Source organism: Armigeres subalbatus, chromosome 3, assembly GCF_024139115.2.
Source record: "Armigeres subalbatus isolate Guangzhou_Male chromosome 3, GZ_Asu_2, whole genome shotgun sequence".
Taxonomy (NCBI): Eukaryota; Metazoa; Arthropoda; class Insecta; order Diptera; family Culicidae; genus Armigeres; species Armigeres subalbatus.
This window is the reverse complement of record NC_085141.1, coordinates 355,402,733-355,429,877: the sequence shown is the minus strand read 5'-3', so window position 1 is coordinate 355,429,877 and position 27,145 is coordinate 355,402,733. Positions and strand designations below refer to the sequence as shown.

Sequence of the window (27,145 nt, the reverse complement as noted above, 5' to 3'; positions counted from 1 at the left end):
ACCCAGAAAATATTTTTTAATATGGCATAATTTGCTTCCATGAGTCGATATCGAGTCATAGAACATCGACTCATGGAGGTTTGACTGTAGAAATTATTGTAACAATACGATAAATTTAATTGTAATTACAATAAACTCTATTGTTGCTCACAATAGAATAACAATTAAGAATATTGTTTTACACCATAAATCCTATTGTAAATGGAAGTTTTACAATAGAATATAGGGGTTGTTAGTTACCGTAACAATAATAAAAACGTTTATTTCTCGGACACATTTTTGCAATTACAATAGAATTTATTGTAATTCTAATGTCAACATTTTTCTGTCAATAGATTTTATTGTACGTTTATTGGAACAACAATAAGGAAAATTTATTGGTACAATAGAAGAACAATAGAATTGGTTCACCAATAAAATTGCAAACTTGGATTTTATTACTGTGGAACAAATAAAATTTATTGGATAAGTCATTCATTATTTTTAAGAGTGCAAACATAAACATCATAACAAAGTCCTTATATTTTATGAGGAAGTTTATACCTCATATATAGGTGACCATTGCAATGTATAAATGTATTCTCATAATCAATATTGTTGAATTTTTATAGTTGAGAATTATATTCTTTCACTAATAATCTTCATGTTTTGGTTTCGATTTCGGTCTGCTGGTCGGATGCTCTGTACAGCAAGCTTTTTTGACCGCCCGAGCATAAGTTTACAACACCCGCGCTATCTTCTCTCGATAGCGTTTTCTGTCAGTAAAGGTAATTATTACTTATGAATTTGTTAGTTTATTTTGGCTTTAATAGAATATATTATTTCAGCTTCGCTCGTATCTGGCCAAGCACTAAAAATCATCTAACGGGAGGATGCAATCCCATCGAAAACGAGTTGCTGGTCAGGAAAATTATGGAGGCCTCCATTTTCATTGTGTTCATCGACATCATCACCCTTTTCGTCCACCACGAAGGACATCCACTCACTGATATAAGTTAGCTCTTCCATGTAAATTATAGAGACGACTAACTTAATAGGTAGTATCTTCCGCAAGGATCTACGGCTATGTAGAGCGGTAGCAACGTGGCCATTATGTACGCCAGGAGACGAGAATCCTGCCATGTGGCTCTGGTGACTACATGTTGGATCCGGAGCTCTGTGACAACATCATCATAATCGCAGCACTTCATCCCATGAAGCGGAATCATCTAAGATTTAATTTGTTTATTTTTTAATAAAATTATATATATAATATTAGTATTTGTATTATTTTCTTAATTGCATGCCATAATCATTATTAATACATTAAATCAATTACGAATATAAGTTTTATTCCGATTGTACTATAAAAGTTATGAGTCGCGAACATGAATTTCATTAGCCAAAACAAATGCTATTTATTAGTCGGAAGCCTAATAACATTTATTTATTTTCAAACATAAAAGATATTTGTGAGAACAAATTGCAAAAAATTATGTAGTTTGACACCTCGTTTGACACATCACATATATATGCGGAAAATTTCCTCGGTGTTGTTCATAAATAAAATGTACACTAAGAAATTATTGAAACCATCTATAGGATAAAATCTATACTATTTTAGTAATAATGAGATTTATGCATTGCTCAGTTTAAATTTTATACTATCATAGCATACAAATAAAACTAGTTAAGATTTGCGCGAAGGTATTTTCTCTAGTATATTCAGATTTGACAGTTCGTTTCCAGCATGTAAAATAAGTGCTCACTAAATTTAAATGTAAAACTTATTTTAAATTTAAAAATGCATGGCGATGATGGTAAACGCGCATTACTTGCGTGAAAGATAAGTTGTGCCGAACAAATATTTCTCCTGTCCACGCTTCTTTTGCGTTCAGAACATAAGTTTGAAATATTGCTTTATATAGGCAATGCCGGAGAATCGATGATGTATGTCGGTCAATCAAGCCGCCTCCGAAAACCAGGATCGACGCACACGGATAAATGGTTCCTTGAAACTACCTGGACTACGAATAAAATAAGCAATGATGCCGCGGCAGGATTAATCAGGATGCTACCGATGATGAAATTCAACCGCAACGCGACAGATAATTCCGTATACGTAATTTTGAGCGAGCTTAGAAGAGAAACCCACCAAACGGTATTTATGAGCCTGAGCCGTAATTTAGTTATAATACCCCGGCCAACCATTCGTCAAACTCCTTCAAAGTTACCCAGGTAACCATTAAGCACTTTAATAAGCCTTATATAAACCATAAAACAACATTTCAGTGCTTATAAGCTGTATATATGATTTTCAAGTGCTAATTAGCCGTATAAACTTCAAGCATCAAAAGAAGCCGTATATCGGTATATAACGCTTTGATATAAGCCTTGTGGATTCATGCCGAATAAGGGAATTATTATTACCAATTTAGAGCTACTATCTATGACGTTTGGTAGAATCAATTACAATCACACCTATAAATTTATAACCTGTCTCTTTCACTCGCATTAGAAACATTTTTTTGTAAATCATAAATAGTCTACAACACATTGCATGGACCATGCCGGATAAATGCTGTATGAGCTGTGAATGTGTTCTACGGCAATATATTTATTGATCTTTACCTAAAAGATACCTTTAGATAGGCTTCTTAAATACAAAAAAAAGTTCCGTCCAATTATTTACACATGATTCATTTTTCATTTCCAATGCTTTCTCGCCAAGTTTCTCGCCCTTTGATTCAAAGACATCAGATGAAATCCTTCTGTTTTTATCCCTTCCCAGCAATACACTCATTCAAATCCGTGATGGATCAGATGGTAAAGTAAGCAGCAAACCTGAACCAAAGCCTGAACACAGTATGGTTCAAGCGTTCAATCCCGGAATTAAATATAATAAGCAAAAAAATCATCGAATCCCAATGGGAAGAAAAAAGAAAGAACGCAAACAATTATTTTTCATTTCTTTTTTTTTTTTCGTCCGGTTCCAACTCGTCTAAAAATTTTGACATTTTGGCATAGGCGTGGAAAAATTGATAGGGGCAAGCACTATATCAGCCAAATAATTCGCCAAAAGCGGCTTTTGAGCAGCACTAAAATATAATTAAAATCTTATTAGCACTGTTGTTCAAGTTTTTATGCGACTATAGAACCGAAATAAAGTCGCTTTTTACGGCTTAATCGTTACTTGGGTATTTATCTAAAATTGAATGATTTTATCTGTATTTCTTTACACTAAATTGTTCACAAAAATGATATAAATCTTAATGAATCGTTATCACAGTTCATGTAAAGTATGATATCAACGCAATGATATACTTTGACAAAGTATTTCGAATATGAACATCGCTACATCTTTACCACTAAATAAATTGCAATAACGATATGAATATTCATGAAATGTTATCAGATTTCTGATGAAGTACGATCTCAACGTTATGATACATTTTGACAACGAATTTTACTGCACGCTGCACCTTCACTGGCTGAAATAAAATATGGATTTTCATAAGTTATGCCTTATGAAACACCAGAAGTTCATTTCATAGTCGCTTCATAACGCTACTATGAAAATCATAATCATTAGTATTAATTTCATAGATATGCCTTATGAATTCCAATGTTTATCCTTATAAATCAAAATCATAAGGTAGTCTTATGGAGCAGCATGTGATTTCAAGTGTTCATCCACGGGAAAATATTATTGTCAATTGTCATTAATTTTCATTCCCGACTGATCATATTTTATTCAAATAATTTAGCATTAGCAACGTTTTAAATCGAATTTCTGGTATCGGATACAGGTAAGAATATAGTCAAGAAATGCTGGGATTGAATTCAGATGTGGTTCACTGATTGCTTCAGCATAAAAACAGTCTTCTTATCATTAACCATAATTGTGATTCTTCTAGCAAATCCGTTCGAATGCAGCAACAACCAGAGGTTGGAAGCTGCTGAATAATTGTTGTTTTCCTGTCACATCAAATAATCCCATCTCGTATCTCTAGCTACAGACCGTCAGTAAACCCGATCCCAAGGTTGTTCACCCATTTGAGAAAATCGATTGTACCGGTCTCAAGATATTAAGAGTTCGATTCCGGAATCTCGGCCGGAATGCTCGATGGAAGCAGCCCTGGAACAAGTGTTTGTTGATCTACTGCTGGTGTTTCAATGACAGATGACCAACACTAGATTTTTCTGGCGGCTATTCCTGGAACGGTGAGTTTAATGTTGAATTTACTATTACTGAATCTGAATGTGACTAAATGTATGCTTCCACATTTATCACCAGACATGGATCCTGAAATGCAAAAGACTCCCAGCAAAAGACCATCGTTAAACTTTTTGCCTTGTCATTCATCATAAATTGCACAGCAAGCGGAAAAAAAATCATTCAATGATTCACTCCGAACGAGTGTAATCTGTGTTGCCTGCAGCAACTGTTGATCAACGTCGACAAATTAAGCATCAGCGTAATATGTAGTGGAAAGGAAATCAAGCAATCGGAAACCTTTGAAGAAATATATAAATTCGGATTTGAAGAATTCTGCATGGTGAAGGAGTCACGGAAGAAAGTATAGAGCTTTACGAGTTCTTCTGATATGAATCATCTTTTGCTACTATCCACCCGGAAGAAGTAAAGCAAACATATCGTTGAGGCAACGGCAAAAGAAAGGTCGCTGGAGAAGTGTAAGTCCTGGAATTTGGCCCTCATGAAACCAGATCCTAGTTTGTGTTCGCTGGAAGCGGTGAATGACGCATTGTTGAACAGTGAAGATGATGACGACGTTATTACTGTCGATTTGGGATCGCCGGAAGGAGAAGGTGGATGAAAAGACAAGTTCCAATGTATTTGACAACCAATCTCTATGAAGCACAACTTCGTTTTGCTTTTTTGGTGAAAGTGGTAAGAAAGCGTACCATGAGGGCATGCCTGTCCAGGAGAGTGCTGTCCGACTGGTGAAAATTGTAGCTGCTTTGATCTATTGTGACGAACTTGAAAGTCAAGCTCATTCGGAAGACTATAGTGTGGTAAGTTTGTGCATTTGTTATTCAGGGTTTAACTAGATACACATTTTAAATTATTCATTGTAGTGTATACAATCCGTCTAGCATATTTTTCGGATGGGAAACAATCTTGGCTCCCTGGGCACAATGGTCACACAACCAGAATTGATTGAATAACAAAATGCCTGGCTGTATATATCGCCTTTGCAAACCATTGCAAAGCTATCTCAATCAGGTCCCGGTCCATTCCATTTGAGAGCGGAGTGGGTGGAGGTATAGCTGGCGTTTTCTTTGGTGGTAGAGCTGTCCAGAACTCAATCTGTCCAGCCATCAACCTGCGACTGGGTATGTTTGTCTAGCAGATCCAAATGCCTGTCCAAGCGGAATATTCAAATCATCAGCTCCTCAATAAATCATTAGCATAACTACATGTCACGCAGAATAATTTACAACGAGCTGATTGCTCTTCCAATAATCAAATGTCATTGATTCCAATAATAAAGCAACAAATGGATTACAGATGGATTACAGAAACAATCACCTACAAAAAGTAATCTTGTACAAACATTCTGGAAACATCAACCACCTGGCAAATAGCTTCCATCGTGAACTGAATGATCTAACTGTCTCGATCGGGTATCCTCGTCCCGCGGTTCATCGTCGTGAATAACATGACCAGCGATGGCTCGACACTCCGACCAGCAGAGACCTTTGTCACCCACTGGCTCGTTGTCGGAGCGGAGAACTTGTCCAGGTTTCAGGACTCACAATTCTCCACCAGCGATGGCTCGACGCTCCAGAATGTTTGATCAATTTTACTTTTTGTGGTTTCTGCAATCCACCAATTGGTTGCTTTATTAACGGAATCATCGACATTTTATTACATATTGGAAGAACAATCAGCTCATTGTAAAATAATCTGCGTAACTTTTAGTTGCTAAAATTCGGAAACGGAGAACTAAGTGAAAAGCAAATGAAGTCAAACTAAATACGCACCTCAATGTTATTCAGCATCTGATTGAACAAGAAAAGGATCTGTGGTGCTAATAATTGAATGAGTATTTTATGATTCAAATATCCCGCTTGGACATGCATTTGGATCTACTGGACAAACATACGCAGCAGCAGGGTTGATGACTGTGCAGATGGAGTTCTGGGCCACCACCATCAAAAACGCCAGCTATACCTCCACCCACTCCGCTCTCAAATTGAATGGACCGGGACCTGATTGAGATAGCTTTGCAATGGTTTATTAAGAGAATTTATCCAGCCAGGTATGTTGTTGTTTAATCCATTCTGGTTCTGTGTAAAAGCAATTTAGAATTAATGTTTGCATATTGTAAAGATTTTATTCATTATTTTATTGATGTAGTTTATTTTGACTTTGAATTCAAGACTTGAGTTATTTTATAAGAGGTTGAATTAACTGCGAAACACCGAAGATGGCCATGCTTTTCATGTCGAAATAAGAATCTGAAAAGTTATAATCAAATGGTGGAATTGAATGGAATATGAGTCGTGTTTTGCTTTTGTGAATCCTTTTTTAATAGAACTATTTTTATCCTAAAATAGTTGGACACACTGAAGTCTCGCTTAACTTTTCAAAAGACCCTAAAAGAACCTAAATTTTTTCCATGAATTAATTTGAGTACTTCAATCAAAAGCTTTAATCACAGACAAACAGACATAACACATTGAACATCCACTCATCAAATTCATCGTCGTTTAAACACTAACGACATCTGTTGATTTCAGTTAGTTGGGCAAATCACGAACCAGATGGCGGTAGTGAGCAAACGTCAAACTAGAGCAAAACCGATATGCGCGCCACGAGTGATCGATTGGCCAACTAATAATTATTTGAATCGACCAGTAAATCAGTGAACGATGGAAATTCGACGAGTGTTATGTCTGTTTGTCTGTGCTTTAATGTTGGTCTGTTGATTGCAATATTCAAATTATGTAATTCATGAAAAAATGTTGCTTAGGTACTTTTGAAAAATTAAGCGAGAAGTCTTCTTCACCTTCAATAACTTCATACCAACTGGAACATGACCAGCTTTCCAAATTAGTGTTCTATAAGCTTTTCCACAGTAATTAAATGAAAGCTTTTTTATTGCCGCCAACTGCTTGAATGCCATGCATCTTGTGCCCAGATAGCCGAGAATGTTTCCCATCTGAAAATATGCTAGAGGGAATTGTACACACTACAGTAAATCATTTAAAATGTATATCACACACAATAGTCACAATAGAGCAAAGCAGCTAAGACAGTCGTACAGCATTCTCCAGGACAGGAATTCTCTCACTCATGGCGCGCTTTCTTATCATTATCACCAAGAAATTCGATGGGCGTTTCCTAACTCTTCGAATCGAAACATTCAATCGACAGGAGAAGTGTGCATAATTGGCACGAAACTTTTTCTCACGTCCGTGGAAGTGGGCTCATCATGGAAGTCATCATCCTCATTGTTCTACAATACGTCATTTGCCGCTTCCAGCGAGCGCATAGTCGACTCTTGTTCCATGAGGGCGAAATTCCAGCATCCACTTCTCCAGCGACCTTTCTTTTGCCGTTGCCTTAGTTGAGTTTCGAAACTGCATCAACGATATGCTTACTTTACTTCTTCCGGGTGGATGGTAGCACAAGATGACACATATCAAAAGAATTCTTTAAGTTTTATACTTTCTGGGTTTCTTCCGCAATTCCTTCTTCTCCATGAGTCCTGAATCCATGGACAAGTCCTTTGCTCTGACAACAAGTCAGCGCTCTATGTTGGTTGGAGCGTCGAGCCATCGCAGGTGGTGCTATTCGCGAAAATGAAGCACGGAACGAGGATGCCTGGTCACGACACTAAAAATTACTCTTCAAAATAACTTGTCGGAAATGGAGTTATGTAAAGAACATATAGATACCACCATGGTCCTTAAACGACGTTGCTGGTACCAGTTCTACTAGTTAACAATCTCGCCTGAATCAGTGGAAGATGCCCGCTACCGACACGAATATGGGACACGATTTAACTGATTTCTGTGCTTCTGGAACGATAGCTAAATACATGCATTGCACTGCTTTATCGAGGCGGTTTGAGTAGTTTACAAGGAAATAAGTGAGTATGCTCGAATAAATTATCCCAATATATTAATTGTAATTGTAATTTTATTGATTAATAATAAATTCCAATTATTTTTATAGCACCTGGTTTACTTATCTTGGAGGATTTGAAGATGGATAGCTAGATTCCTCGGCCGATACGGCCAGTGAAGATTGGCCTGCTAATCAACGTTTTTTTTACTGATTTAGTTCCTGAGTTTGATCCTGGAATATTATATAGGACACTGAAATGTATTTGTATTTCGTGATATTAATAAAGTTGGGAATCTATTGAAACTCCCAGAATGAAACTTTATAATTACATATTCACTGAAATAACTTTATTTTTTACTGGGAAAAATCATATTTAAAAGTGGATAAAAATATATTGATATCGTAAGAATTTCATAAATCAAGCTTATGGAATTTCATAAGGTTGATTAATGAAATTAGTAAGGCAAACATAACATAAACCTTAGATAATTAATACATAGATTGCTCACTGCGGCATCCCTGCTTGTAATCCACAGGAAACAACCTTCTATCGGTCATTGGGTGAACTAAACACAGTGGGGTGCGCATTCAGAAACAGAACAGTCGGGCGCATTTTGATTTGACAATTCAAATTGACATTTAACACTTGCACGGTCAAACCCATTTACCCTAATTGAAGTTAAAGCTACTCAAAATATAATAAAATTCACTTAAACCTCTAGGACTCATATCAGATTTCATAACATAACAACTCGCATGTAGTAAATAGTACAATAGTTCAAAATTTCCATATATGGAAACATATTGAGACACACTTTTGGGTACTTAGCATTATCCGATTTCTTCACAACAGGTTGTATTCGAGAAGGAATGCAGTCTTCATTCATCCTGGTTGGTTACAATTGTGAGTTCGGGCCAAACGGCCTATCTCATGTATTTTGGCTTCCAATCAGCAAAATGTACCTAAGATTTCTCCCGGATTTCTAATTGACCCTTCTTGTTTTTATTCGCTCAACCGATGATATGTTTAAGGTCAATTATCCCAAAGAACCCATGTTTTTTGACGTCTCTTACTATTTTCAAAATTTAAAACTAAAAATCGTCAAAATGTTGTTCTTTAGGTTTGGCTGAACATTCGTTCGATTTTGAACCAACATCAGGCTAGTTCACAAATTAACCTATTTTTCATTTTTTTTTGGATTTTTAAATTATTAGAGGCTTCATAAACTTTGAGTTCTTTGGGAAGTTAACCTCAAATAAGTCAAAGAGTTGACTGAGACAATAAAACGAGGTAAAATGTTTAGCTCAAGTGGTTAATTGATATTCCTATTCATAATTTTTTTTTTCTAAAAATATTGCAGATATTCCTGAGATGTCTAAATGGTGTTTTCCTGAAAATCTTACAGGAGCTGTTTCTGCAAATTACTTTTGAAAATCAACCATCAATTCCTTGTAAAATGTCTTTTTCATTCATTTGTATAATTTTCCTAGAACTTTTTTTTAAGCTATAGTTTTTCAAAAGTATATAGACAACAGTTCAGTAATGATGACGAGCTTGTAGCAATTAAATCGTAATCTGAGGCGCGAGGCAAAATGTAATTCAAATTACATTATGTCAAATGACAGGTGACATTTTGGAGAGATTCCACTCTCTAACCACAGATTTAGTATTAGAGCCATGTACTTTTGGACAAAAATATTGGGCTACTCAAGGATTATGGCTTCATAAAAATTATGAAGTGAGTCAGGCTTCTACAAAAGCTCTGAATAAATAAGTCAAGTGACATGCCAATGACATTTATAACATAGCCTGGAATATTCTTGAAGAATTTATGAATGAATGCCTGAAAGAATTCTCCAATGAGTTCCTGGAAGAATTCAACAAGGATACATGGGATACATAGAATAATTCAAGAAAAGAATCCTGGAAGAATTTCCGAAGAAATTTCATGAAAAATTCTGAAAGAATTCACGAAAAAAAATCTATACGAATTTTATAATGATTTTCTGGAAAAATTCTTGAATGAATTCCTGGAACTTCTCCCAAAATAATTCCTTAAGGAACTCTCAAAACAATCAATGGAAGAATTTTCGAACGAATTCCAGAAGAATTTTGAAACCATTCCAGAAAGAACTCCTTTTGAAATTTCTGAAATGTGCCAAACAAATTTCTTAGGTATTTTGTACTAGCTATAGAACGATTGTGTTTTTTTGTGGATTGTTTTCCCTTCTACTTGTTTATTTCACCCATACGGTTTTGACAACTCCAACATAGTTGTATTGGTGAATCAAGTGCAAAACTGTAAAGTAACACAGTGTAAAACTACGTGTTTTGGGGTTTAGACTAGTGCTAAACTAAATTCAACCTGTGTAAATAAAAAATTAACAGAAGTTATGCTGGAACTGCTTCTAATCTACGTTTGCAATAGGAATTCCAAAATTCGACATTAAAAAAATTAAATACATCCTTTCAACAAATAGTCTCAATTGAAAAAGTACTCTCGATTTGTTTCTTGTTAGCGTGAAATGAGCAGGGAGCAACTAGTTCACCCAATGACCGGTAGTTGTGTGAACAGCGCTGCTAGTTTGTTGCCCGATGTTCACCTTGAGTGGTGTATCTATGTATTATTAATCTAAGTTGCAACGTCTGACGGATCCTTAAGAATAGAAAAAAGTTAGCCCCCCCTAGAATTTTTTCTTAGTTAAGTACGCCAATGGATGGATTTTCAATTTTCTTGGACCATGCGATCAAGGAAGAGTCAACGCTTCATACCCGATGTATACTGTAATAATGTGCTTCATGCACATCTTCATCGACACCGAGGCGTCGCACCCTATCTGGTAATCCAACATACTGAAGTCGTTTCTTACGCGGTTTTTTTTGACAGGAATCTCTTTTTATGCAATATTTTTTCACACGAGTTCCTGGATTTCCGCGGTTTATTCAGACATATTTAGGGATTTACGCAGTTTTTCACGTTGTTTTATTTTACGCAGCCAATATCCTCCGCGTGAAAACCGACTACAGTGTGTTACAATTTCATTTCATTTATTTAGTCTACATCTATACAGATAACACTAAATCAACAATTTGACGCCACAATACACGGTTCGAGGCCGCATCTCTCCATCCTCGAATACGCCCCACGTTCGCCAAGTCGTTCTGCACCTGGTCTGCCCATCTCGCTCGCTGCGCTCCACGTCGTCTCGTACCTGCCGGATCGGAAGCGAACACCATCTTTGCAGGGTTGCTGTCCGGCATTCTTGCAACATGCCCTGCCCATCGTACCCTTCCGGCTTTAGCTACCTTCTGGATACTGGGTTCGCCGTAGAGCTGGGCGAGCTCATGGTTCATTCTTCGCCGCCACACACCGTCTTCTTGTACACCGCCAAAGATGGTCTTAAGCACCCATCTCGAATATACTGAGTACTTGCAAGTCCTCCTCGAGCATTGTCCATGTTTCATGTCCGTAGAGGACTACCGGTCTTATTAACGTCTTGTACATGACACATTTGGTGCGGTGGCGAATCTTTTTCGACCGCAGTTTCTTCTGGAGCCCGTAGTAGGCCCGACTTCCACAGATGATGCGCCTTCGTATTTCACGACTAACGTTGTTGTCAGCCGTTAGCAAGGATCCGAGGTAGACGAATTCCTCGACCACCTCGAAGGTATCCCCGTCTATCGTAACACTGCTTCCCAGGCGGACCCTGTCGCGCTCGGTTCCACCCACAAGCATGTACTTTGTCTTTGACGCATTCACCACCAATCCAACTTTTGTTGCTTCACGTTTCAGGCGGGTGTACAGTTCTGCCACCTTTGCAAATGTTCGGCCGACAATGTCCATGTCATCCGCGAAGCAAATAAATTGACTGGATCTGTTGAAAATCGTTCCCCGGCTGTTACACCCGGCTCTCCGCATGACACCTTCTAGCGCAATGTTGAACAACAGGCACGAAAGTCCATCACCTTGTCTTAGTCCCCGGCGCGATTCGAACGAACTGGAGTGTTCGCCCGAAATCTTCACACAGTTTTGCACACCATCCACCGTTGCTTTGATCAGTCTGGTAAGCTTCCCAGTCTCGTCCATAATTTTCCATAGCTCTACGCGGTCTATACTGTCGTATGCCGCCTTGAAATCAACGAACAGATGGTGCGTTGGGACCTGGTATTCACGGCATTTTTGAAGGATTTGCCGTACAGTAAAGATCTGGTCCGTTGTCGAGCGGCCGTCAACGAAGCCGGCTTGATAACTTCCCACGAACTCGTTCACTAATGGTGACAGACGACGGAAGATGATCTGGGATATCACTTTGTAGGCGGCATTAAGGATGGTGATCGCTCGAAAGTTCTCACACTCCAGTTTGTCACCTTTCTTGTAGATGGGGCATATAATCCCTTCCTTCCACTCCTCCGGTAGCTGTTCGTTTTCCCAGATTCTGACTATCAGTTTGTGCAGGCAAGTGGCCAGCTTTTCCGGGCCCATCTTGATGAGCTCAGCTCCGATACCATCCTTACCAGCTGCTTTATTGGTCTTTAGCTGTTGAATGGCATCCTTAACTTCCCTCAAGGTGGGGGCTGGTTGGCTTCCATCGTCCGCTGAACTGACGTAGTCATCTCCTCCGCTGCCTTGACTTTCATTGCCTGTACTCTCAGCGCCATTCAGATGTTCCTCGTAGTGCTGCTTCCACCTTTCGATCACCACACGTTCGTCCGTCAAGATGCTCCCATCCTTATCCCGGCACATTTCGGCTCGCGGCACGAAGCCTTTGCGGGATGCGTTGAGCTTCTGATAGAACTTGCGTGTATCTTGAGAACGGCACAGCTGTTCCATCTCCTCGCACTCCGCTTCTTCCAGGCGGCGTTTCTTCTCCTGAAAAGGCGGGTCTGCTGTCTCCGCTTCCGTCTATAACGTTCCACGTTCTGCCGGGTACCTTGCTGCAGCGCGACCGCCCGCGCTGCGTCCTTCTCCTCCAGAATCTGTCTGCACTCTTCGTCGAACCAATCGTTCCGTCGACTTCGACCCATATACCCGACGTTGTTCTCCGCTGCGTCGTTAATGGCTGCTTTGACTGTATTCCAGCAGTCCTCAAGAGGGGCCCCATCGAGCTCACCCTCTTCCGGCAACGCTGCCTCGAGATGCTGCGCGTATGCAGTGGCGACATCAGGTTGCTTCAGTCGCTCTAGGTCGTACCGCGGCGGTCGTCGGTACCGAACATTGTTGATGACGGATAGTTTTGGGCGCAGTTTAACCATCACCAGATAGTGGTCAGAGTCGATGTTAGCGCCACGATAAGTCCTGACGTCGATAATGTCGGAGAAGTGCCGTCCATCAATCAGAACGTGGTCGATTTGTGATTCTGTCTGCAGTGGCGATCTCCAGGTGTACCGATACGGGAGGCTGTGTTGGAAGTAGGTGCTGCGAATGGCCATATTCTTGGAGGCGGCGAAATCAATTAGTCGTAGGCCGTTTTCGTTCGTCAGCCGGTGAGCGCTGAACTTTCCAATAGTCGGTCTAAACTCCTCCTCTTGGCCAACCTGAGCGTTCAAATCTCCTATGATGATTTTGACGTCGTGGCTTGGGCAGCTGTCGTACTCACGTTCCAGCTGCGCGTAGAATGCGTCCTTATCATCATCAGTGCTTCCGGAGTGTGGGCTATGGACGTTGATTATGCTGAAGTTGAAGAACCGGCCTTTGATCCTCAACCTGCACATTCTCTCGTTGATCGGCCACCACCCGATCACGCGCCTTTGCATGTCGCCCATCACTATGAAAGCTGTTCCCAGCTCGTGTGTGCTGCCGCAGCTCTGGTAGATGGTATGATTACCTCTAAACGTTCGCACCATTGATCCCTTCCAACAAACCTCCTGCAGCGCTACGATGCCGAATCCACGGTCCTTGAGCACATCGGCGAGTATGCGTGTGCTCCCGATGAAGTTGAGAGATTTGCAGTTCCACGAACCGAGTTTACAATACTTACTGTTACAATACTTATGATAATATTTACTATTGAAAACTTGCTAACAGTTTAGCAATCGGTTTCGATGAATCAGTCAGTCTCGCAAGTGCATCGCAAGCTTCTTCTTCCATAGCACTACATTCCTACTGGAACTTGGCCTACTTTCAAACTTATGTCGAATTCGTTTTTAAACCTGGGTCAGTGCCAACCCGAACCCTGAATAAAAAAAAACATTTTCAGTTCCATCTATCATTGGATATGTTGGTGTGCGTAGCATCGTGATTGTTTTGATTCGAAACATATGATCCAGGACATCCCGTTCACTACTGGCAGTGCATTTGCATTGACTAATCAGATCATGATCATTTGTATTTAATTATATTCTATAATCCCGTGCACATTTTTTTAAAAAGAATTCCGGTATAGAATTCATGTGAAGGAGTTTTCTATTCTACACGAATTCATCTAATAAATAATATTGAAATTCCAATCAAAGGTCAAATAGATGCTGTTCAATGTTAATTTCCTGAAGCCAATGGGGGAATTAGCAGCGGCATTGTTTTTAGTTCAGAAATCACAAAAATGTCGCCAGGAGGGTCCAAAATGTGTAGGGGTCCAAATCAAGTTAGTTACCCTACGTTCTGAGATTTTCAGTGATGTACTTTTTTAAGCGTAACGCATTGTAACGCTCGCCTTCTTGATCAAACAAATTTCATCTAAATATCGCTTTTTCGCACGGGAAACCAGTGAAACAGATGCTGAACAATATTAATTTCCTGAAGCCAATGGGGGATATAACAGCGGCACAGTTTTTAGAAATCAGAAAAATATCGTCAGGAGGGTCCAAAATGTGTAGGGGTCCAAATCAAGTTGGTTACCCTATATACATTTAAGCGTAACGCATTCGCCTTCTTGCACAAACTAATTTCATTGAAATTTCATCTAAATATCTCTATTTTCGCACGGAAAACCACTGCATAGTGAAACAGATGCTGAAAAATATCATTTTTCTGAAGCCAATGGGAGAATTAGCAGCGGCATTGATTTTAGTTCAGAAATCAAGAAAATATCGCCAGGAGGGTCCAAAATGTCCAAATCAAGTTGGTTACCCTATACATACGTAAATCCATTGGCGTTATTTACGTTACAACATGATGGCTCCCGCTTTTGCTCCTTTTGCTGAGTTCGACTCTGTTTATTCGTGTCCATCTCGTCAGGTCTCTGACAGTCTGAGTCTGACAGCTACAGCTTATTTACAAAAGTTTCTTGTCGGTTTGTGATCGAAAACTCTTGCAAAACTTGTGAAATTTCTTACGGAAAACAGGAAATAACACCTAACTTTTCACTTCTTACCGGACTTTGTAGTGTGCGCCTCGGAAAATGACTGCATTCGAAGGTAATTCGTTAACATTTGCTTGCTCAAAGTTGTTTCCAAAATTTTGCCTTTTTTGGCCCATCTTCAGAGTTTGGCGTCATGCCGGAGATTGGCAAAGCGATCGATGAAATGGAGTGGATGCTTCCTACGGACGTCCAAGCGGAAGCCATTCCGTTGATTTTGGGCGGCGGTGATGTGCTGATGGCCGCTGAAACCGGTAGCGGCAAAACGGGCGCATTCTGTTTGCCGATTTTGCAAATTGTGTGGGAAACCCTGAGGGACATCCGAGAGGGAAAAGCCGGCAAGGCGGTGGGCAATATGGGCAAACCGTGGACACTGTCGTTTACGGATCGTGGCAATGCGATGGCCGTTACGCCGGACGGCTTACGTTGCCAGTCGCGGGAGTTTAAAGAGTGGCACGGCTGTCGAGCGACCACCGGTGTCCGGGGAAAGGGCAAGTACTACTACGAGGCTACGGTCACCGATGAAGGCTTGTGCCGCGTTGGATGGAGCACGGAAGGTGCAAATTTAGATCTGGGAACGGACAAGTTCGGATTTGGTTTCGGCGGAACCGGAAAGAAGTCCAACTGTAAGCAGTTCGACAGCTATGGCGAAGCGTTCGGAAAAATGGATGTGATTGGATGTATGCTGGATTTGGATCGTGGAGAAGTCAGTTTTTCGAAGAACGGGGTTTCTTTGGGGTTGGCGTTTAAGATTAACGATGGCAGATTGAGGGAATCAAACTTCTATCCGGCAGTTGTGTTGAAAAATGCGGAGATGTCTTTCAACTTTGGAGACACGGATTTCAAATATGCCGTCCCTGATGGGTTCGTGGCAGTTTGTAAAGTTGCGCATGATTATTTAGCTGTCAATCCGAACACGGGGAGCGAAAGTGCCGCGGACGATTGCAAGCCTAAACCAAATGCCCCACAAGCGATTGTAATTGAACCTTCGCGAGAGTTGGCTGAACAGACGTTCAATCAAATACAGAAGTTTAAAAAATATCTCAAGGATCCAGAAGTGCGTGAATTGCTGCTCATCGGAGGAGTCAATATCAAGGATCAAATGGAAGTGCTACAGCGGGGTGTCGACATTATTGTCGGAACGCCTGGACGTCTGGAGGATTTGATCGGCAACGGGTATGTGCTGTTGAGCAGCTGCCGCTTCTTTGTGTTGGACGAAGCCGACGGTTTACTGAAGCAAGGATATACGGAACTCATTGAGCGTCTCCATAAGCAGATTCCAAAAATCACTGCCGACGGGCGTCGTCTTCAAATGGTTGTTTGCAGTGCCACATTGCATTCGTTCGAGGTGAAGAAGCTTGCGGAAAAATTGATGCACTTCCCAACGTGGGTCGATTTGAAGGGAGAGGATGCTGTTCCAGAGACGGTTCACCACGTCGTCTGCATGGTCGATCCCCAGAAGGACAACGGCTGGCAGTCGATGCGAACGCATGTTCAAACGGATGGCGTTCACGCCAGGGACAACGTTCGGCCGGGTTCCAATACGGCGGAGACACTGTCCGAGGCGATCAAGATGTTGAAGGGCGAGTATACATTGAATGCCATCAACGAGCACAACATGGACCGGGCCATCATCTTCTGCCGGACCAAGCTGGACTGTGACAATATGGAGCGCTATTTGCGGCAGGTGGGAGGCAACAGATACTCGTGTGTTTGTCTGCACGGCGACCGTAAGCCGCAGGAGAGGAAAGCCAACTTGGAGAAGTTTAAAAACAAGCAGGTCAAGTTTTTGATTTGCACGGACGTGGCGGCTCGTGGCTTGGATGTTTCAGGTAGGTTTCCGGTCGGTTTGTATGGATTACAGTTTCAATGGTATTACCAGTTTTAAACATGATTTATGACTTTTTGACCGACAAGTATTTTGTATTACTGGATTTATTACGACCCGTATTGGGTAAAACTTGACTTGTATGCACTTGCTGAACTTTTATTTTGAGAAGAAAATTACATTAAATGTAAATTTTTCCTCAGGCCTTCCATTTATCATCAACGTTACCCTGCCGGACGAGAAAAGCAACTACGTGCATCGAATTGGTCGTGTCGGTCGTGCTGAGCGTATGGGATTGGCTATCTCGCTGGTATCGACCGTCCCGGAGAAAGTGTGGTATCACGGCCAGTGGTGCGCATCGCGAGGTAAGAACTGTTGGAACACCAACCTTACCGATGTGAAGGGTTGTTGCATGTGGTACGACGAGAAGATGTATCTGGCCGAAATCGAAGATCATCTGAACGTGACCATTCAGCAAATTGACAAGAATCTGAAGGTTCCGATGAACGATTTCGATGGAAAGGTAACGTACGGAGAGAAACGACTGAATACCGGCACCGGGTACAAGGATCACGTGGAACAGCTGACACCGGTTGTTTTGGAGCTGGCCAAGCTGGAACGTGAGGCACAAAATCTGTTCCTTAAGCGGATGGTGGTACATTAAGAATGTGAGTAGGCATAAACATAATCACCCCTATTATTGTTTACGGACGACCGATACTTTAAAACGAATGCGATTCGTTCGAACCGTTTTCCCATTTAATTTTGCTGGCGTAAACGAAAATGCGCATCAACTATCGTTCGAAAGAGCATTTGTACGTAAACAAGAATATGGGTAAATCTTTCTACTAGATGTACAATGCTCGTATTTATCGTAATATATGCTCTCATATAATTGACTGTAAACATTGAAGATACTGATTTTACGATAATGGAAATTTGAGAAAGCCTTCGGGATCTTCAGGAAATGTTAGACCCAGTGTTAACTTGACTGCAAATGCACCACATTTATTTCAACGCGTTGTAATTTTTTATTTGTAAGCTTTTTAGCAATGTTGAAGACTTAATGAAATTTTCTAAAGCTGGCTATAGAATATTTTTATGTCTCATATTTTTTAAATTTCAGAAAATATCTTCTAAAGTCGAAGCTTCTTGCTTCTTTATGTCAGGTGCCGATTTTAAATGTAGCAAATTGCGGTAGCTTGTCAAAGTTTTAATGTTTGCAGTAAAAGCAACAATCCTGTTTGAAACTTTTGAAACAGTTGAGTTATCGACAAAGAGAATAATTCAAGCACAAGAAATAAATCAAAGTTTTGGTTTCCCGTAAAAAAATCCTCGCGAATCACAATTTTTTCGATTATATTTCGATAAACCCAATTAAATTGATAAATAACTAACGGATTTTCGATAATATCTAGTTAATGCTGTTGTTTACACGATTACACACGGAATGATTTTATTGATCTAATAGATGTATGTACCACATTTACCGGAAAATAAGCAACAAACAATAAACAGCCTGCTATTATCAGGCGGAAGATTAAGTTAACCACGGTTGGCCACCATATCATCCGGATTGAACATGCCCTGCAATTGAACACAAATATGGGTCAATTCCCGCAGCCAAAAAAAAAATGGATCCAAACTTACCTTGGCACGTCGCAGAATCGAATCCTTGCTGGCATCGTACGGATGGTCCTTTGAAGGAATCTCCAGCACGGCCGGGGTTGGCGAGGTGTGCGCATCGATCACGTGACGGATCATTTCCGCGTAATTTTGGTTGATCAGGATGATGTCGATGTCGTCGCGCTTGATGAAACGCTTGAAGCAATCTTCGATCTCGCTGACCGCGGTATCTGATGCGGAGGCGGAATCATTAGGACAAAATAATTAAAAGCTCAAGCATTTCGTAACAGAGAGCTGAGTATGCCAAACTGAACGAAGAATATTTCTAGATTCAACTTACTCTTGTCGACGACCATGAAGTTGGGGTGACGATTTTTGTTGATCTCGCCGATGCCTCCCAGCAGAAAACCAACGCAAGTATCCTAGAAAGCAATGATTTTGTTTAAAAATTGGAGAATTTTCAAGTTAAATTGCTTTCCGAACTAGGCAAGTCAACAAAATCAGCAAATGCCACAATTCCTCACTTACCTCATCACCGATGACGGAGATGAGCTTTCCCTTCACAGCGGACAATAGAGCCATCGTTAATGTATGGTTTTCTGCAATTTAACGATAACAAAGTGTATATTTGAATGGATTTTATTAAATATTAATCCAAAATTACCTGAAAATCGCCTGCCCAGAACAACGAAAATATGTCACCTGATCAAAAATTGATCATCTGAAAACTGTCAGACTCGCAGTGCGCGAGCATTGTTGGCGTTACGCTCGTTATTAGTTTTGACAGTGCGTACTGTTTGCGTTAACCGTAACATTTGGTTCTTTTCGATGATTTTGGCAATGCACCTCCGGTGCGAGGTAAAACATTTACCATCCGAACGACTTCAATACGTTTCATATTTACAACAGTTTAATATAAATTACCATTGTACAGTGAATAATTTCCAGTTGATATATAAGTGCATCTTCTAGCAATAGTGTGATTTAAAAATGAATCCTATGACGTGAGTATTTTCCCCATTTCTGCTTTACAATTTGAACAAAGTTTCGAATTCGATTAATCAAAACAAAAATATTAGGAAGGAGAGACAAGGGTTAGCTGACCCCAGACGAGAGATATATTGACAATATTTTTTCTCATCAAACTTCAATATTTTCACTGATTACCTATAAACAGCACGACTGTAGCTGAAAGCTGAAGAATTATTTTTTTTTCTTGAACTACGAATCGAATAGCGGTATATGATGATGATGATGATAAAACCATACTCCATTGCGTCAACCGCATCGTGCTTTCGTGCTGTGCGGTTCTTTTCTCTCTTTGCGGAAGGAAGTTTTAATACTACCCGAAGCTATTTTAATTTCAACAATGCTTCCCAGCGCTATTCGTACCTACTGATCCCGTTACGATCTTTGGATCCGTTTGCGGAAGTAAAATTGCGACAAGCGGTGGTAATCCTGCAGGGATACCGTTCTGGAAAAAAAATTCTTAGAAGGTCACGTCTCCACGCTCAGCTATGAGCATTAATAAAAACAAGAGGAAGGGGAAGTCTCTGAATTCTCCACTTCCTTCTAAGAAACAAGATTTCAAGACCGTCCTGCCAAAGCGCGGAAAAAATAGAAGGAAGCTGGAGACTTCAAATATTCCTTCTAACTCTAACATTCAAAATAATTCTTCTCCTATCGAACTAAGCAATCAGTTCGATTTGATTCATGACGAAATTGAGCAAATCGAATCTACCTCTTTGCCAGGAAGGGTGACTGTCGCGTTTTGCCGGGATCCTTTGACGATCGCAAACGTCTTCTTTAGTATTTAACTGAGAAGCGACATAAATTCTTAACGTACGACGACAATACTGATCGATTGTTCAAAGTCGTCTTGAAAGGTCTCCCCAGTCATCACTGGATGGGATTAAAATTGAAATTTCTCAATTACTTGGATTTTTACCAGTCCAAGTAATTAAAATGAAAAAGAAATATCGCTCTGGTACTTCCCAGAGGGCTATTTCTTAAGAATTTTATTCAGTTCACTTTAACAAAAGTGAACTAAAAATATGAAAAATTTGGAAAAGGTCTGTATTATGTCCCATGTCCGTGTTACATGGGAATATTTCCGCAGGTCTGGGGGAAATTTCCAAAACTCCACTCAGTGCCGTAAGGACGCTTGTCCTGTGAGAGAAGATTCCAAGAAATTTAAATGTGTCAATCTACAATTGATCTAGTTTTAACGGATTCAAGTCAGCTGTGTGGCCAATTGGTAACTCATGCTGACTTTGACTCTGATCACCTTCCTGTGAAGTTTGCAATCTCGCAAGAAGCCATTTATAGTCCAATCAGCTTTAATTAGCATAGGGCTGATTGGAATTTATATAAAACGTATATCGATAGGATACGGGGATCGGGGATCGGGGCCCTCCTTAGCCGTGCGGTAAGACGCGCGGCTACAATGCAAGACCATGCTGAGGGTGGCTGGGTTCGATTCCCGGTGCCGGTCTAGGCAATTTTCGGATTGGAAATTGTCTCGACTTCCCTGGGCATAGAAGTATTATCGTGCTAGCCTCATGATATACGAATACAAAAATGGTAACCTGGCTTAGAAACCTCTCAGTTAATAACTGTGGAAGTGCTTAATGAACACTAAGCTGCGAGGCGGCTCTGTCCCAGTGTGGGGTTGTAATGCCAATAAGAAGAAGAAGATATCGATAGGAATTATGATGTTGATATTCTCCTCGATACCAAAAGTGATATTGATAATGCTCTCGTATATTTGACAAATTTAATTATCGATGCCAGAGGCATTGCAATTCCTAAATGTGAAATTAAATTCAACTCCATTATTATTGACGACGATCTTCCAGCTACTGATCCGTCTTAAAAATGTGAGGCGAAGGCAATACCAAAGAACTCGCGATCCCGCGTTGAAAGTTATTTGGCGAGATTTGCAAAAGGGAATTAAAAAACGTTTCGCTATTCTGAGAAATACCAACTTTGAGAATAATGTCTCGAAGTTGGATCCCAGTTCTAAACCCTTTTGTAAATTAACGAAAATTCTTTTAAAAAAGACGAGCTTGGTGGTCTAGTGGCTTTCGCTTCTGCCTTATAAGCAGGGGGTCGTGGGTTCAATTCCAGGCTCGTCCCTTTCCTACTTTGTATTTCTGTCTTAGTTCTTTCTGTGTTTCACGTTATACCAAAACGATCCCTACTGTTATATTATAACCTTCCACACAATCCCAAAACCTCCCGTGGCACCTATGAGAGGTCGTAGAGTTCTCTGCATCTTTCTTAAGTAGGTGTCCAACAAACCATGAAACCATCCTTCCCTTCCTCAGCATTCGCAAGGACGTGGCCAGGACAGATCGCGACTATTGGAGAGTGCATTGCTTCCATCTAAGAGTTAGTGATTAGTCCCAAATCAATATCTGTGGTAACGGATGAAAGTGATACTACTCTCATACAATAGTCTTGGCTTGTACCACCTACGAATTTGTGCGAACTGCTAAATGCTAATTCTAATGCTAACGAAAATTCTTTTAAAAAAACCTCAGCGGAAATAAAATGTTATTAACAAATGACGAAAAGGCTCAAAAACTTGCTCAGCAGTTCGAGAGTGCCCATAATTTTAGTCTAGGTCTCACTAGTCCAATTGAGGATCAGGTTACACGGAGCTTCGAAGACATTCTCCAATCAAGAGAATATTTTTGACCCTTTGTTGGGAACTAATTTCGATGAAGTGAGATCTATTACTAGAAAATTTAAAAATATGAAAGCACCGGATGATGATGGTATTTTCTACAAACTTATCAAAAAAACTTCCTGAGAGCTCTTTATCCTTTTTGGTTAATTTATTTAACAAATGTTTTCAATTGACATACTTTCCAGATAAATGGAAAAACGCCAAAGTTGTTCCAATTTTGAAGTCGGACAAAAACAAGAAGGCGAGGTCAGTGTTGGTAAAATCATTCATAAATCTCATTCATTGAACGCTCCCACACGAACTAACTCGTTTGCGAATTTAAAGGAATGCATCACGTCTGAGTTGTTCATGCTACAACGGATCATTTCACTTATTTTCCCCAAAAAATCATTTCGCTCCAAAAAGTTTTTAAAATCAATTTGGCGGCATTTTATTGTTTACACACGCAAGAGTATACATTGTTCTATGTGTTGAACGTTATTAAAAATAAAAATAAACAGATGATTCAACTCAGCCATGATTTTTTAGGTGCTGATTTGGGTGCGTTTCAATTCACGATTGATATGAATCATTCATGAGTTTTAAGATTTTGAGTTTTTCTCTGGGCAAGGTGCGCAGCGAGCAAAGTGGATCGATCAGGTGAACTACAAACAACTATCTTCTTATAAATAGGTTCCATAGCAGTCGCTAGAGCCTCTATCGTAGCGATCCCAAACTGCCTGAGTGTCTGAACATCTATCATGTATAATGTATATAAACACAACCGTTTCTATCTCTACAAACAACTCTCTAATAAATAGGTTCCATTGCAGTCGCTTGAGCCGGAAGTGGACAACAAGCCGCTCCACACTCTCCTCCCCTCCTCTATCTTCTATTCTCTCACAAGTTTAATATCCTGAAACTGAACTGTTTCAGACCGCTTATGGGTCTGAAGCAGAGGACGGGACGCTCGTGCCTACCAGTCAGTGGATGAAAAGGTCCGCGTTGTGATAAAGGGTTTATCACAAGCCTCGGATAACTTAGAATAAGTTTTCCACGAGTCGAGTTCACATTGATTTCATGAGTTCGATATAGTAATCGTCACGTTGAAATTTTAAGCCAGCAGTGTAAACGTATTGCCTAGTGTCATACAACGTAGATTGGCCACGACCCGGGGATGCGTTGAGTATAACATTGTTATTAATTGTTTTTCAATCGTAGGCAGGAAAGAATTAAAAGTAGTTTGGGAGGAATTTAGAAAAGTCAGAAAAGTTGATTATAAATAAGTGAATAAATTGATTTAGCTGAAAAAAAGGAGAAGGAAAGGTCAATAATTCGTGTTTTTTTCTTTTCATTGGAGATAACATCTAGAGCAGAACCTAATTATATAGGTACCTAATATAATCAATTCATAAGTTTTTTGTAACTTCAATCCCTCAGGAAATTTTATTTTCCCTTTTTTATTTCGACCAGCAACATGAAAAACGTGCTCAAACTGAGTGAGCAGGACCTCAAATATGGCGGCAAAAATTCCTGGCATGATCAGTACAAGGACAGCGCCTGGATATTCGTCGGTGGCCTGCCCTCGGACTTGACTGAGGGCGACCTGCTAGCAGTGTTCTCCCAGTACGGTGAAATTGTCAACATCAACCTGGTGCGGGATAAGAAAACCGGCAAATCCAAGGGTTTCTGCTTCATCTGCTTCGAAGATCAACGGTCCACCGTGTTGACGGTGGACAACATGAACGGTATCAAGCTGCTGGGGAGGTCACTGCGGGTGGACCACGTGTCCGACTACAAACCACCCAAGGACGACAAAGCGGACGAGGAAACGAAACGGCTGTACATGGAAGGATGTGCGCCAAAGTATAGCTAGATGAGTAAATCTCGCTCGTGAGAACGAATTACTTCCTACTTTGATAAAATAGAAAACTAATTTTTAATATCTTTATATTAGTTAAGATAAGGTTCGGAAAAATAAATATGGTATGTATTGGTTAATTATCTCCTCTCAAGTGGGGAAGGTCTATCAAAGATCTCATCAAAATTAGTTGAAATCGAAATACAGGTCCTTGAATTATAATTATATTCATCTATCTCTCATCCTCCTCGAAAATCCATGGCCAGGGGTTTCCTGTTAGTCTTGAGATACTGTAACATGTGCATCACACATGTTATTCATATTTCTTCTTTAACACACTTTCAGCAGACTCAGTGGGAACATGCTGAGAAGGTCAATTTCATCCGGCATTGAACCTTCAGTTCAATGCCTAGCAACTCTAGCACCGTTGGCGACAAGCAGAAAGTGTCGCATTACAAATGTATCGAGACATGCTGTTACCAAGTGAACAGTCATGTATTTTTCGAGGGTCTCTGTCCCTCGCTCTTTTGCGTTAACAACGATCACTGATTGGTGATCGATGTACATAGCTAGGTTCATGTATTGGTGCTTCAAGTATCTCCCGTAGGTTAAATTATATTTCTGTAAATTTCAATAAAGCATTAAGATTCCAACCTTCTAAGAGGATGGTAATTTATTTTAACAGTGAATATCACTACCCAACGAAAAGTGATATAACATGGCTACCTACTGACAGGCAGACCATTATTCTGGTGAAGTGAAACATTCCAGTGAAAAAAGAAATAGTTACAAGAATGGGCAATAAGAAGTCAAGTCCCAAAACGGAACAAAGTGGTGATAGTGATGTGAACATTATAAACACACAAGATTTTCACACGGAGTTGCATCTCGACCACGAGCTTAAGTTGTGGGTGATAATTTTTTTAATTTCACTGCAGCTCGCAGTCACTGTGTACAAAGTAATTGCAAAACGAGAGCGGAAAAAGGCAGCAAGAATGATGGCCAGATCCATTGCTCACCTGAACGAAGTCGTAACGCAAAAAAAATAGAGTGAACCAAAAGTGACAATAATCTTTGCAATAAGAGAGTGACATTTATAAATAAAGAAGAGAGAAAAAACGGCGACAATAAACAATTTAGATCAACATACAAAATATGAGTGCAAGTTGAGTGCGAGTCGTGATGAAAGCAGATACGTTTGATTTCCTGATGAACCAACGACCCCAGTGAACGAGTTGTGCAACCCAGAAGGAATAGCAGAAACCTTGAAGCCCTTGAAGTGACCTGAGTTCAACTATGAATGCAGCAACACATAATCAACAAACAAAATTTGAGTGCAAGTTGAGTGCGAGTCGTGATGAAAGCAGATGCGTTTGATTTCCTGATGAACCAGCAACCCCAGTGAACGAGTTGTGCAACCCAGAAGGCATAGTAGAAACCTTGAAGCCCTTGAAGTGACCTGATTTAACCATGAATGCAGCAACACCTAAATGGATATTGAGGTACATAAACTTTTCATAGATAGCAACATTTCTCGTTTAAATTCTATACTTTCCAATTTGAAAAAGCCCCTAACAGGGTATATAAAAGAATAACTTTGAATGCAAAACTAGAAGATGCTCGTACATTATACACACAAATAACAAACATTTTAGCCGAGCATGAGTCAAAATTTCCCCAAGCCGAATTTGTCTTTTTGTATAAATGTACACGACAGATATATAGTGAAATACATACTCTAATCTCGACAAAAATAGAGTACGCAGGAAATCATAAAATAAGCATATACACGTTAGTGTGCGTAGTAAATTTCATTACTAAATTAAAACATAAACTCAGAGGAAAATGGTAAACCCGAAAGTAGACATCAAACTGGGCACCACCCTAGTGCAAACGTACGATGGTGCTCCAGGAAATTTAGAAGCGTTTATTGACGCTGTTGCTTTATTTAACGACACAGTAGAGAGCGAATTTAACGAAGCTACCGCTGCCCAGAAGCAAGCAGCTCAGGTTACGGTGATTAGATTTGTCAAGTCTCGCCTTACCGGCATTGCACGACAGGTAATAACTGGCGCTAATGATTTGCAAGCCATCACGGATGCGCTCAAGCAACATTGCGAATCAAAAATCACATCGGATGGTTTAGAAGCAAAATTAAGGGCTCTCAAACAAAAAGATTCAATTGAAACTTTTTGCAAGGAAGTCGAAAATTTGACATCGCAACTCAAATCATGCTACGTAAACGAACAAATACCAGTCGATAGAGCTAACACGATGGCTATAAAAAAGGGAGTTGATTCTTTGATAAGTGGTATCAAAAATACGGATACTAAGCTTATTTTGAAAGCAATCAAATTATTATTAATGATGCAATCCAGAAGGTGATAGAAAACGTTCAATACACTAATGCCAACAACAATTCGCCAGCAACAAATGCTCAAATTTTTGCAGGTCGAGTAAACTACTCAAGAGGACGAGGTGAAACGAATAACAGAGGACGTGGAAATCGGAATTATAGATATCAAAATTCACAATCTCATCGTGGACATTTTACAAATCAAGGTGGAAATTGGTCACACAGAGAATTCCTCTTATCAAAGAGGTAATTGGACTCGACGTGGTCGGTACCCATCAAATATGTTCTTAGTTCATCAGCCTCACAATCAAATGTCACAGCAGCAACAGATTTCACAAATGGCAAATGAAAATATGTTCTTAGCTCATCAACCTCATATTCAAATGCCGCAGCAAATTACACAATCAACAAATGGAAATATCCAC

The 27,145-nt window shown here is 40.0% G+C and overlaps 4 protein-coding genes and 2 long non-coding RNA genes across 7 annotated transcripts in view; 5 read left to right on the top strand and 1 right to left on the bottom strand.

Moving 5' to 3' along the window:
- Positions 1–505: 505 nt before the first annotated feature.
- On the top strand, positions 506–1,372 carry LOC134223272 (uncharacterized). 2 transcript variants are annotated; one of them, XR_009982505.1, is made up of 3 exons: positions 506–767; positions 828–994; positions 1,055–1,372. It is a non-coding gene; the product is annotated as an uncharacterized LOC134223272 (long non-coding RNA). The 2 variants fall into 2 exon arrangements; XR_009982504.1 differs by having other exon boundaries at positions 1,042–1,372.
- A 3,320-nt stretch (positions 1,373–4,692) lies between these two features.
- On the top strand, positions 4,693–8,315 carry LOC134223269 (uncharacterized). Its single transcript, XR_009982502.1, has 3 exons — positions 4,693–5,016; positions 5,080–8,102; positions 8,189–8,315. It is a non-coding gene; the product is annotated as an uncharacterized LOC134223269 (long non-coding RNA).
- A 6,938-nt stretch (positions 8,316–15,253) lies between these two features.
- Positions 15,254–18,117, top strand: LOC134226132 (ATP-dependent RNA helicase Ddx1-like). Its single transcript, XM_062706710.1, has 3 exons — positions 15,254–15,434; positions 15,502–17,208; positions 17,408–18,117. Exons 1-3 carry the CDS (start codon positions 15,419–15,421, stop codon positions 17,866–17,868), a joined length of 2,184 nt encoding a protein of 727 aa, XP_062562694.1. The 5' UTR covers positions 15,254–15,418; the 3' UTR covers positions 17,869–18,117.
- Positions 18,118–18,631: 514 nt separating this feature from the next.
- LOC134226134 (V-type proton ATPase subunit F) lies at positions 18,632–19,582 on the bottom strand. Its single transcript, XM_062706712.1, has 5 exons — positions 19,495–19,582; positions 19,359–19,429; positions 19,171–19,252; positions 18,855–19,060; positions 18,632–18,791 (listed from the first exon to the last, which is right to left on the bottom strand). The coding sequence occupies exons 2-5, from the start codon at positions 19,410–19,412 to the stop codon at positions 18,750–18,752; spliced, it is 384 nt and encodes a 127-aa protein (XP_062562696.1). The 5' UTR covers positions 19,413–19,429; positions 19,495–19,582; the 3' UTR covers positions 18,632–18,749.
- Positions 19,583–19,689: 107 nt separating this feature from the next.
- Positions 19,690–25,025, top strand: LOC134226133 (RNA-binding motif protein, X-linked 2-like). The gene is made up of 2 exons (XM_062706711.1): positions 19,690–19,834; positions 23,977–25,025. The coding sequence occupies exons 1-2, from the start codon at positions 19,821–19,823 to the stop codon at positions 24,377–24,379; spliced, it is 417 nt and encodes a 138-aa protein (XP_062562695.1). The 5' UTR covers positions 19,690–19,820; the 3' UTR covers positions 24,380–25,025.
- Positions 25,026–25,027: 2 nt separating this feature from the next.
- LOC134226135 (uncharacterized) overlaps positions 25,028–27,145 on the top strand; it is a 69,015-nt gene continuing 66,897 nt past the window's right edge. The window contains exon 1 of the mRNA XM_062706713.1: positions 25,028–25,866. Within this exon, the coding sequence (XP_062562697.1) occupies positions 25,835–25,866 (32 nt within the window). The 5' untranslated portion in view covers positions 25,028–25,834. The remainder of the gene's footprint in view (positions 25,867–27,145) is intronic.